The sequence below is a fragment of the Colias philodice genome, chromosome 8 (genome assembly GCF_061535455.1).
Source record: "Colias philodice isolate Cphi_HAF_F1 chromosome 8, ilColPhil1 Martin Lab GWU primary, whole genome shotgun sequence".
Lineage (NCBI taxonomy): Eukaryota > Metazoa > Arthropoda > Insecta > Lepidoptera > Pieridae > Colias > Colias philodice.
In genome coordinates, this window is record NC_143093.1 from 1342137 (window position 1) to 1355282 (window position 13146).

At 32.8% G+C, this 13146-nt stretch overlaps 1 protein-coding gene across 4 annotated transcripts in view; it reads right to left on the reverse strand.

Moving 5' to 3' along the window:
• Positions 1-222: 222 nt before the first annotated feature.
• Ggamma30A (guanine nucleotide-binding protein subunit gamma-e) overlaps positions 223-13146 on the reverse strand; it is a 36543-nt gene continuing 23619 nt past the window's right edge. For all 4 annotated transcript variants that reach the window (XM_089697946.1, XM_089697948.1, XM_089697947.1 and 1 more), the window contains one exon: positions 223-2882. In XM_089697946.1, the coding sequence (XP_089554072.1) occupies positions 2777-2882 (106 nt within the window). In that variant the 3' untranslated portion in view covers positions 223-2776. The remainder of the gene's footprint in view (positions 2883-13146) is intronic.

A 13146-nucleotide genomic window follows, 5' to 3' on the forward strand; every position in this document is an offset into this window, starting at 1 on the left:
AAAGAACTTAATTCTATCGCAGACCACTTAAGAACAGATTAATAGCGTTTCAATTAAACAGCGTAAACAGGATTGTTTCGCACGCTTGTATTGTTCAGAATTGAATGGGTTTCCAATTTCAGACCAACATATCAAGCCTTATTATAACCGATTGTTATCTTTTGTTCCTTTTCATAGGAAATTCAGGTACTTAGTTCAGCGGGTTGAAATAAAACAAACCAATGCAGTTTTTATTATATTTCAGTGATTACTGATTACATAATATTAATAACATATAATACCTTAGCCTATTGATTCTAAAAAAATCATTTCCAATATCACCTTACCTAGTTATTAAATTTTTGAATAATCCGTTAAAATTACCGGCTGAGTTATTCATTATAAGTAGATAAATGGAAATCGAAGTCGTCATCATAACGCTCGGTTACAAGGGACAAAAGGTGCCCCTCAAAATTCAAGACAATTCTTTGGTATCATCAAACTTAACTAAATAAAACAGGATTTAAAGACAATTCAAGATAAATTAACAACATAAATAAAGCTGGAAGCCTTGAGAACGTTTCGATTGAAACAAAAATAAACAATGTAATTGGAAACTTTGTCAACGCTCATACTCGTACCGCTCTCGCAAAATCCCTAAATTTATTCAATACATTTTAAACGAACGCGTTTTATTTCATTTTAATTATGTCTACGGCTAATTCTCTGAATTGCAACCTTTATCGTATAAGTTAACAAACAACTTTGATTTCATTTCTTATGTTAATTATAATTACAACTACGAATAACTCTAAACTTCTAAACTTATCATTATGGAGCTAGAAGGACAGATGAAATGCAAACAAAAGGAAGAGAAGAACGGAGATCAGATACAGAAGATGAGCTAGAAAATGCGTACGTATCAAAAATTGACTCGGGTTCATCGTGAGGTTAGATGCCAACGTCTAAACAATAATTAATGATTAAATATTTATTGTCGGTATTAGCAAAATTGATTCTGACTCTAATGATGAAGCATCTAAATAAATGGATATTACTCACAGCCAGAATGATTCTTCATAGTTCATGTCTAGATATGGTAAGGAGGAAGGTACTTTTATCATATAAGTTTTAAAGGTTACATTTTAACTTTAATCTAATTTCACCTACAGTGCGTAAGTTTATGCATTCTCTATTTAATTAAAGATAGGATTGAAATCCTTTTAATGGAATGTTAGATTAGTTCTACTTGAAATAATTGCTCCCAATTTTTTGATATCTGGTGTGAATTCGGTCACCAGTGATCAAAAAATTACGAGAGCATCAAATCCGAGTTTACCTTAGATATAATTTAGAAGAAGTTTATTTTGGAAACTACGATAGCTCATTTTAGTGAAACGCGTGACTTAGGTAATTTATTTCAATTTAAATTTTGAATTAACTCTATTCTAATCAAGTGCTAGATTTAAAATTGTATTTGATAGTAGTTTTTAACGTCTAAATTTTAATGTTTGGGATAGAACTGATTTCAAAATCATACGAAATGGTAAATTAGGTCGAATTGAACGGCCATAAGATTAAGGATATATATAGAAATACAGGAGCATAGAAGATAGATCGCTAAGAGAATTAGAAGCTTTACTAGATAATGGCACTGCGGAGTGTACCTGTCTTCATAAAAAATTATCCTAAGTCGGCTTATAATTAGATCGATTGATTAAGATTATGTCGCATTTATTTATGAGTTACCTTAACTTTAATATTTAACTCAACTACGTTTAACATGTCCTCATTTAACACCTCCACTACTTCGTATTTATTGCCGATATCTACTTTAAATTCCTCAACAGCTTTCTTAATTCCGTGATTAGGCAAATAGATGGTAAGTTGTGATGTGCGATTATACCCTATATATTTAATGAATAATAATTAAAATGTTTTTCTTTTAAATACAAAGATTCATGAGCTCAATGAATCTTTACATTTAATTTCACTCTCCTATTTAGTTGCGATGGCAAAGTTTCTAGTGGAGACGATAAAAATACAATAGTTTCGAACTGAGCGAAGTTTTACAATCGAGTTCCAACTGAGTTTAGTTAGTTTGTACTAGAATCCATAACGATTGCACGCAAATTTCATAGAGGAAGTTGCTGTTTGCGTGAAGAGGAATGGATTCTTGGGAGGTCAATTCAACAAAAGTTTGTTCGAACGTTCTCGAGGCTTCCACGCTGATAAAATTAAAATCTCATCTCGTAACATAAAACATTGGTTGTCAATATACGTTACAATTAAATTTACAATTTACGCATCCAACGTTGATCGTTCCCTTTCTATTCGGCTTTACCAAACTTTCTATCTCTAGAAATACAAAATTTAACGTATTTACAACCATTTTAATCCTTTTAAAAACACTCATAAGTACATCCTTGCGTCGCGCACAGTCAAAATGTACATTCTTTACATTATAGAATAAGGACTAGATTATATTGGTGAACATAATGATCAAATGATGCTTATCTTAGGTATTCTACGTTGACCGATGGACTCATCCACTACGATTCTATGTATCCTTATATTGTCTGGCAGTTTCATAGATTAGATATCATTCATATTCCTTCATGCTGGTTTATATAAATTGATTTATATCTTTCGCTTTTTTCGGAGTTGTTGCGGATCAGGTTCTACAAGTGTCACTTGTCAATGAATAATTTTATCCTACGACCAGACGCGTTGTTCGAATTGGAGCCAAACAGTATGGTTTAGAATTTATTTTTTACTTATTTGTTTTTATGGATTGTTACATGATGATACATTTTCCTTTTTCAGCCCAAGGGTTGTTTTTCTTATCGGGGGCGTGTATGAGAGGATCGTTCTTCTCATTTTCCTCTACGTACTCCCGCATCCTGTAACAAATGAAATTTGTGGGTAAATATTAAAATGTCTCAGCGTTATTTGCATCACCTTTATTGATATTACACGCGAATATATTTGAGTGGTTTCATTTCGGTAAGGTAATGTGTACTTTCTGGTTGTATGTTGTTGGATTTGTAAATGCTTTTGACAATTTAATATTTCATAATGTGTTTTTATAACGTGCTCGTGCTTGTTAAAATAAAGATTATAAACGATGGATAAGAGGGTAAAAATAGAATTATAAATAGCAAATGATATACATCAGTAACTAGTTCAAATTATCCGACCCATTAATCTAACCATAACCATGCTTGATGACGTCACTTGATATAATATATTTGTAACCACAATTTGAACAAACACTAAATGAACTAAGCGTAATTTCAAATTAATTTAAATTTGAATCGAAATATGAGCCTAAATTCTACCTACCTAAACCTTCAGTATAGTGATAATAATTTTATAACCTATGTGCCTAAAATATGCTGTGGGTTGTCTCTGCGTATGTATGTTAAAGTATTCCTTCTATGTATGACGTTGATATTGGTATATACCTATCGTTGTTTTCATATCAGAATACAGATGTTCGTTATTACTATATGTATTTTTGAAGCACAGGTAATATTAATTATAATCAGAAGGTGAAAATGCTTTATTATTCAAGCTTCACATTTATATCACGACAGTAAACTAGGCGATAATAAAATTCATATAATATCCAGTCGAGTTAAGCTACTGAGCTTTTATTAGCTATGTAGCTTTGATAGCTCGTTTGAACCGCTTCAATAAACACTTTTACACACCGTTATTATAGTATTACTATCTTTCCACCCGCGGCTTCGTCCGCGTTTTCAAAGAAAAACCCGCATAGTTCCCGTTCCCGAAGGATTTCTGGGATAAAACCTATCCTATGTGTTAATCCAAGTTACCCTCTATATGTGTGCTTAATTTCATTGTAATCGATTCAGTAGTATTTGCGTGAAAGAGTAACAAACACACACACACACATCCTCACAAACTTACGCATCTATAATATTAGTAGGAAGTAGGATATTTATGGATTTCAATTTAAGAGGATGAGTTATGGCCGGTGTAAAATAAACTTTGAATATTTCATTTTTGTATTGTTTATTACAATGTTTATGAAATATGGAAAATTTTGATGCGATTGTTCATTATCTTTTGAAAGTGCGTGAAATTTAAGTTAACGATTTATTGTGTTTGTGTAAAAATAATTTTATGTTACCGATGTGTGCATGTATACTATTAATAGATAACAATATTAAGTTTTCGAACGAATAAATAAGAAAAGATTGTTTGATTGAAAATTTAGTGCTATAATAATTAGCAAAGCTTTCAGGGAAATCGATCTTATTAACGTATTTAGAATATTTTTTTTGCATTGCACTTTTTTTTGGAAGGATCCTTAAATTTATAAAAACAACATGTAGCGAAGTTTTGTCATCCCATTTTCATACGATACGAGCAAAATTAGACGCAATAAAACAATTAACTAAAACACGGTGAACTCGTTGTTATTTAACACTAGCTGCTCCGCGCGGTTTCACCCCCGTGGCTCCTCTCCTGTTGCCCGTAGCGTGATGAAATATAGCCTATAACCTTCCTCGATAAATGGGCTATCTAACACCGAAAGAATTTTTCAAATCGGACCAGTAGTTCCCGAGATTAGTGCGTTCAAACAAACAAACAAACAAACAAACAAACTCTTCAGCTTTATAATATTAGTATAGATGATTAATTCGTATCTTCCCTATTTGTGGTTTGGTATATTTTAATACATAATACGTAAATATATGAAAGAGATTAAATTCGTTTATAACTTCGTGTTGTTTCTGAAGATTTAAAAGCTATATTAGATTAAAAATATCCTTCTCTGTATATAAATTAAATCCACTCGCAGTTACCGAGTTAAAATTAGACTGTGTAATTATTCTTAGTACCTACTTGCTTGCTCAATTTCATCTAAATCGGTCGTTTATTTTAGCGTGACAGAGCAATAAACATCCATCCAACAAATTCATTAATTATTTTAAGTACCTACTTTTAATATAATGTTACTGAAAAATGAAAATGGTACTCGATATTATTATATGTGTAGACTGTAGGTCCTTACTTTTTAAAACTACTTTTTTATTAATTAGGAACATTAAGATATATAAAGATAGATAAAGCTTGTACTCTACGCTATGTCTCGAAAATTAGTATCTAGGCCATAACTATCTATTTCAATTTAAATAACAATTAGTTAGAATTTATCAAAATATTTCGCATCAGAACTAACTGTTCAAATTCCCGCAATTTGAATGATTGATATTCCAATACATCGTTTTGTTTGTCTTTCTATCACAATGATTGTAGATTAAAATATATACAGTTCCGATTAAATTGTACTAAATAATTTTAACCAGTTTTATATGAAACTGTAACGTAACGTAGGTAATATTAATATGAACGATTTTTAAGTTATTTTAATTATCATTAATTAAATTTATACTAATATTATAAAGCTGAAGAGTTTGTTTGTTTGAACGCGTTAATATCGGGAACTACTGGTGCGATTTGAAAAATTATTTCGTGTTAGATAGCCCAATTACCGAGGAAGGCTATAGGCTATATATCATCTCGCTAAGACCAACAGGAGCGGAGCACTGCGGGTAAAACCGCTGAGCACAGCTAGTATAATATAATGCTATGATATTTATATTTTTTAAATATCTATCTACTAATGTATAAAGATTACGAGTTTATCTATAAATTCTTGTAACATTTTTCAATTTAATCTAAGAGAATTGAATTGAAAATATTCCAAGAATGACAACAATTTCCTTTTGTGAGCAGATGAAGTTACATGGGTCAGCTAAATTATGATTGCATTAACATATTATTTCTGCAATTTTTTATTACATCATGACTTTAGAAAACTAATCTTTTCTATCTACTTATATCTATTCTATCAAGAACTGCTAGATAATTTACTAATATAAGGGCCGATTTTTCAATCCTTGGTTAAAAGTTAAAACTTATTCGTCGAATACCGTATTAAACTACAATTTCAAAAATGTATTCTACTTGAAATTGAAATGTTTTTGTGCAATTTATAAGCACAAAAGCTGTGTCTTCACTTTTTATAAAAACGATTTTAATATTCAGCGATTAGCAATAGCATACTAAAAAATAAAAAAAATATTACGTTTACCCACATATTTGTTAATTGAAGTAATCTTCTTATATATAAAAATGAATCGCAAAATGTGTTGGTAAGCGCATAACTCGAGAACGGCTGAACCGATTTCGATAATTCTTTTTTTATTATATTCCTTGAAGTACGAGGATGGTTTTTATGTAGAGAAAACGTAAATATTATGTACCACGGGCGAAGCCGGGGCGGACCGCTAGTTGATAATATAATAGCGATTAGCAACAGCTTAGTTATTATAATAATATTAAATATTCTTCACATAATATACTCTTTATAACTGTCCTTCAAGAAGAAACGGATACAGTATCACGAACGACTAGTGCAAGACTCCAGACATAATGGAACAATTAAATGAAGTCCTATACTACAACTAGATCGTCTGTGAGCTAATAAAAGCTATAACACATGTCTATTGTCTAGGCCATATCACTAGATGATTTAGTCCATCGTCCGGAGAGATGTGGTGGCGTGAGACGTGTTCCGCTCACGCCGCCCCATGAGGTTAGAGCTGGTTGGCTCACAATTTGTTTTGGCCCGGCGACGGGCAGCCGCTGACGGGGTCACGGAATAATTCTACCATACCCGTAGCCCCGTCGTTGATGCGGCTTGACGGAACACAGTGGGGTTTTGGTCGGTAGGAATCCGACATAACCCACGGCCCCTTCCCCGGAGGCCGTGGGTATCTATGCAAGATTTCCCCACTTAAAAAAAAAAAAGGCCATATCACTAGATAGTATAGAACACAGTCGCTTCCAGCTGTCAGTCTATGTATGCGATCTTTAAACTACGCAATGATTTGTTGAAACGAGAAAATGTTTGAGTACACAATTAGTAAGAATTGTTCTTGAGAAAATGTTTGAGTACACAATTAGTTAAGTTTTAAAGTTTAGACAATGCGGGTGAGGCCGTGGGAAGAAAGCTAGACAAAAATTTTGATGGAAGACAAAGAAACAATAAGCCATGTTTGTTCTATTGCATTTATATCCATTATTTTATACCACAATTGGTTACAGTTGTAAAGTACATAGACATGTTTATACATGTACATGTTTATTTACTTGCTTATGTACAAAAAAGATCAGTAAAACAAATATTATACAAGTAAAACATGTTCTTTTCCTGAAAAGTTTCGCTGCCATAATGGAGAAAAACCTACGAACAAGCAGACCTCATGTAATATTAACAAAACAGAGTTCCATCGGATTTGAACTATAATTTTAAATCCAAATAATGACAGGATAAACATATATAAACGTAGAGTAAATAAATATAATTTCGCTAAATACCTACATAATATAGAAATTGGATTGTCATAGGCTCTTATATGGGTTTGCAATATGATTCGTTTAAGGCAATTAGCCGACCCAGTTATACTGTAATATATAATACTAGTTTATGTTATGTTGTTAATTTAAATAGAGAGAACAAAAACCCATATTAATAGAAAAATGACTTACGTTGTAGGTGACATTATGGCAAAACGAATAAAGATGGTTTAAAACTTGTCTCAAGAGTTTGCGCTTTTAAAATATTTCACCTCATTAAAATATTAATTGTAATATGATACTGAAATTATAATTACCTTTCTACTAATTATTTCGTTCTCTTGTTACCTAGTTTGCATGGTTTTGCTTCGAGAATCTTATCTAGTCTCATAGAAAACTGAAATATCTCGAAAGTGAATATTTATTTCAATTTAAACATACATAGCAGGCTAACTTGTGTCTTCAATATAAACCGAAATTCTAGCATGATTCAATAATACTACTTTATGTATATATTCTTACGATTCTTCTGAATATATTGGGTATAACAACGATTAGGAATCACTAGTTCCTAACGCAGTTTTATGTAGCTAGGTTCTTGGAATACTTCTAAACTCAATAACGCCATTGCTCCTAAACAAGTGCACAAATAAAAAAAAATCGCAAAATGTATTGGATTTATATAATACCCCTGTTTGTCTTGGGACATTGTGGGGCTGAATTATTCATGACTACTCCGGGAAAGCTGAGCTCTTAATAAAATTACTAGCATGATATATCTTTCCGTTTTTAGATTGCGTCTTGTACGGAATATTAGCCATGGTTACATGAACTTAGAAAACATGTGATATAGAGGGAACTTTTATTCATTTAGGCCACTGTATTAAGGATTATAGGAAAGCGCTTAGTTTTGGCGGTAAATAAAGCCAATTTATATATACATAAAGTGAAATAGAACTAGGAATATTACGTCCTATTATTATAATTAACCTTAGTTGAACTAAAAAGCTATTGCTACTATTGGTTACTTTCGTAGCTGTTCTCATGAAATAAAATTGATTACTAAAATAATTGTGTGAAGGCTTATAAAATAAAATATTTATCACGCTTATTTCCACTGAAATATATCTATATTCCTATATTATGATTGCTAAAGCTGTTAGAGAACACAAGCTTTGATACCAAGGGAATTGTTACTTCGGCATCAACCATGTCGCTCTTTGGGGAGGCTGACATGCTTGTTAGAGTCAGTGTAGCATAACTGAAATTTGGAGGATCTAAAACTTTGTCCGTTTATTCAAGATCATTTGTAAGTTGAAAAGTTATTGAGATGGTTTAAATACGATTCTGGAAGAAGAGTAAAGGCTATTAACATACGTTACAGTTGTGGAAAATGGAAGATATTATTTACTTTATATACATTTACTAGCGGTCCGCCCCGGCTTCGCCCGTGGTACATATGAAAAATAGATGTTGGCCGATTCTCAGACTTACCCGATATGCACAGAAAATTTCATGAGAATCGGTCCACCCGTTTCGGAGGAGTATGCAGACTAACATTGTGACACGAGAATTTTATATATAAGATATCATACATATATAACAGATAAGAAGGATCCTCGATCATTCTACGCGACTAAGCCGGTAAAGCCCTGATGGATGTTTTCGAAAAGTCGAGAAGTTGTATATAATACTAGCTTTCCGCCTGCGGATTTATCTGCACAACAAGGAAAAGGAAAATTCTCATGGGAATAAGTGTTTCATCGCGGTAAAAAGTATAAGCCTATGGCACTCTCTACCCATCGCTCGGTTACGACGTGAAAGAAAGACAAACATACACAGTGTTGCATAAAACATTTACTTGCGAGATTCAGATAAATGTTTCACTACAGGAATATCGAACAACGGGACTAAATTAAAGCCAAGGATACCACTAAGCGAGTATCGATCGATACTGAAAATGCCTTAAACTGTTAACCGCAAATGAGCGCCTCGGGCTGTAGTTACACACATATGTATTTAGACAATAGATATTTAAAAGATCAACTAGAGTTTCTTGCCTTCTGTGTAGAAACTGTTTTAAGAACTGGTGGCAAATGGTTAAACTATGATATTATGACGATTTAAAAGTGAAGTGTTATTCAATAAATAAATGTTTGAGTTCATGGAATTAAAGTACCTATGTAAATGTATGTAAATAAAGTATGTTTATGGAATTAAAGTAATAACTAGTGGCATGCGTGACAAAACTATCATAAACAGTGTTATTAAATTAATGCTTCAATTTGTTACATACCTACACATAATAGCTATTAATTTAGGTGTGTGGCAATGGTTTTTTCCTAAAGTTCGAGATATTGGTAGTCAATAGTATGTGCTATTTCTGTAACGCTTTCATTTATAGACATTAGAAAATGAAATTTAACGATTATATTTTTATCGAAATATGATATACCTAATACGTATTTAGAGGTTTTACCAATTTGAGCCAGTTTTTACACCAGAAAATAATTTTTATAGAGCCATTTTACAAATTACGAAAGCACTTCACTAATTTGTTAAATTTTCCTAAAATATAACTAGAAAACACGAATAATATACAATAAAGCAACGTTTAATAAATAAATCCCTCTATTCCTTTTCAAGGCCTCTCCAAAACGAAAAATAATTATGAAATTTTAACACGCAATTACTAGGTGGCCTACAAATACTATTTTAAAAGCGTTGTTAGTTATAATAGGACCTATTTATGCAAAAAGGGACCAACCCACATCTTTTGTGAAATTGAGTTAAGTACACAGATAGTGTTAAAAAAACGTTTTCTACCTTCTCAAAAAATTTGGTAGAGCTTTGATAACTGTAAGTACAGTTTTTTACATGTCAGTTGCGGAACCAACCCAATTTCGCCAACTTTCATTATGCAAGATGGAACCAAAATTGGTTGGTTCTATTTTATCACAAAAAGCTTCATTAGTTTTCAAGGTAACCAGAACCAACTGACTTTGGTTCTTGTTTGCATAATGAAATTTCTCGGCCTTTAAGTTAGCAAATGGCTTGGTTCTATGTTGAATTCGATTTATATGTTCTATTTTTTTAACTTTAATCATGTTTTTATTATAAAAAGCACTAAATAAGAATTCTCAAATTGATATACTACAATTTTACAAAAAAAAAAATGTAGCTACTTAAAAGTAAACATCTATTACTACAAAATCGGGAGTCCCGGAAAAGCCATTGATATCATCTTCTACAATATCTTTGAATAAACGCTTTGGTATGCTCGGAATGAGATGCATAATACTTTTTAAATCCGGTAATTTCTCCTCGGGAGTACGTATGGTTGTAGGCCAGAGCAAGCAGAGCCCCGCAAGAGTTATTTCAGAGTATTAAACGCTCAACACCATTTTTTTAATCTTTCCGTGATCCAATTCAAACTAACGAGGATGCTTAAAGCATTCATGATTGACCATCCAACAGTAAAACAAATCAGTCATTATTTTTTTTTGTGTCTGGTCACAGTTTTTCATCCAAAGCTACCGATTTTGGCCGATTGAGTACTGAGTACTGAGCTCAATAAAACAAAGGCTGTTTATATCCTGGAAAACTACATATAAATCATTAAATATGTAAAAAGACTTAAACAAAAGACTCTGTCTTCACAAATCTCTTCAAAATAAAAAAATAAAAACATAATGAATCATCACTATCATGAAGACAGATGAAAGCAGAAGATGGGTCTACTGTATCTTAGTTATATACAAAAGTAGTGTCATTAAAGTGAAACAAATATATGTATTTTGATATTATTACAATATTGTCATGACCTTCTTGTCCTTAATCCATGTTATTTAGAGTCGGTATAACACGGTTTATTTTTCTATTCTCCTGAGAAATATCAGGGCATATTTTACTCTTTTTTCTTTCTTAATATAACTTTGCCCACTAACACCTCTTTCCTTTGGCCTTCCTCTTGTTCTGCATCCATCAACATTCATATCCATCACTTTCTTAGTCATATGCGTGTCATCTATCCTCACCACATGTCCATACCAAGACAGACAATTCCCTTACAATCTTTCTGTAATAAAACCAGTTTAAATCTTCTTTTTATATATTAATTCCTTACTTCATCCATTCTAGTCACCCCACACATCCATATCAACATTCTCATCTTCGCTAAATGCAATTGTTTTTCTTCCATCTTCTTCACTGCCCAGCTTTCCAATCCATAGAGTACGACAAGTCTAATCAAGGATTTTTATATATTCCCTGTTTACTTTAAGGGCATACGTAAGTTGCAATTAGTTCCAGCGAGCTATCGCTGCTTTATTTAGCCTGTTTTGATCGGATGCTTAACGTTTTTCTTTAATTATGGCAACAATAAAAACCAAAATTAATTATGCATTATAGAACCAACCCACAAATATGTATTTTTGCAAGATGGATCCGAGAGGTTTTTTAACGATTATTTTGTAACAATTTAATAAAAATCCATGCAACTGGTATCCCTAGAAAGGATTCGATATGATACACACGCCTAACAACTTTTTTTCCCCAAATTTTACAACATATAGTTTTTGCAAACGATTTTCACAAAAACCTCATTTTCTCGAAATTGATTCGGTGTGGGTTGGTCCCTTTTTGCATAAATACGTCCAATATTAGTCTATAAATTTATAAAGAATAGAAAAAATTCGATCACGAGGCGGGACTCGAACCCGCATCCTTCGCGCCATTCCGGGGCGGATGCCTGACCAACTCAGCCACTCGTGACCCGCCAGAGCAATCGAATTTATTCTATTCTTTCAGTTTTATGTGTCTGAAGGGACACACCGCGCGCCATCTATTGAGATGATTAACAACCATTTCAACCAATATGAAGCACTTTTCAGTGAATACAATATTGTAACGATGGAACACGACCTTTTTTGTTGAATTTATATTTTTGGTTTTATGGCATTCAAATGCTTTATAAATATAAATTTATAAAGAATAGAAAAAAAAGAATAGAATAAATTCGATTGCTCTGGCGGGTCACGAGTGGCTGAGTTGGTCAGGCATCCGCCCCGGAATGGCGCGAAGGATGCGGGTTCGAGTCCCGCCTCGTGATCGAATTTTTTCTATTCTTTATAAATTTATATTTATAAAGCATTTGAATGCCATAAAACCAAAAATATAAATTCAACAAAAAAGGTCGTGTTCCATCGTTACAATATTGTATTCACTGAAAAGTGCTTCATATTGGTTGAAATGGTTGTTAATCATCTCAATAGATGGCGCGCGGTGTGTCCCTTCAGACACATAAAACTGAAAGAATAGAATAAATTCGATTGCTCTGGCGGGTCACGAGTGGCTGAGTTGGTCAGGCATCCGCCCCGGAATGGCGCGAAGGATGCGGGTTCGAGTCCCGCCTCGTGATCGAATTTTTTCTATTTTTTCTATTCTTTATAAATTTATATTTATAAAGCATTTGAATGCCATAAAACCAAAAATATAAATTCAACAAAAAAGGTCGTGTTCCATCGTTACAATATTGTATTCACTGAAAAGTGCTTCATATTGGTTGAAATGGTTGTTAATCATCTCAATAGATGGCGCGCGGTGTGTCCCTTCAGACACATAAAACTGAAAGAATAGAATAAATTCGATTGCTCTGGCGGGTCACGAGTGGCTGAGTTGGTCAGGCATCCGCCCCGGAATGGCGCGAAGGATGCGGGTTCGAGTCCCGCCTCGTGATCGAATTTTTTCTATTCTTTATAAATTTATATT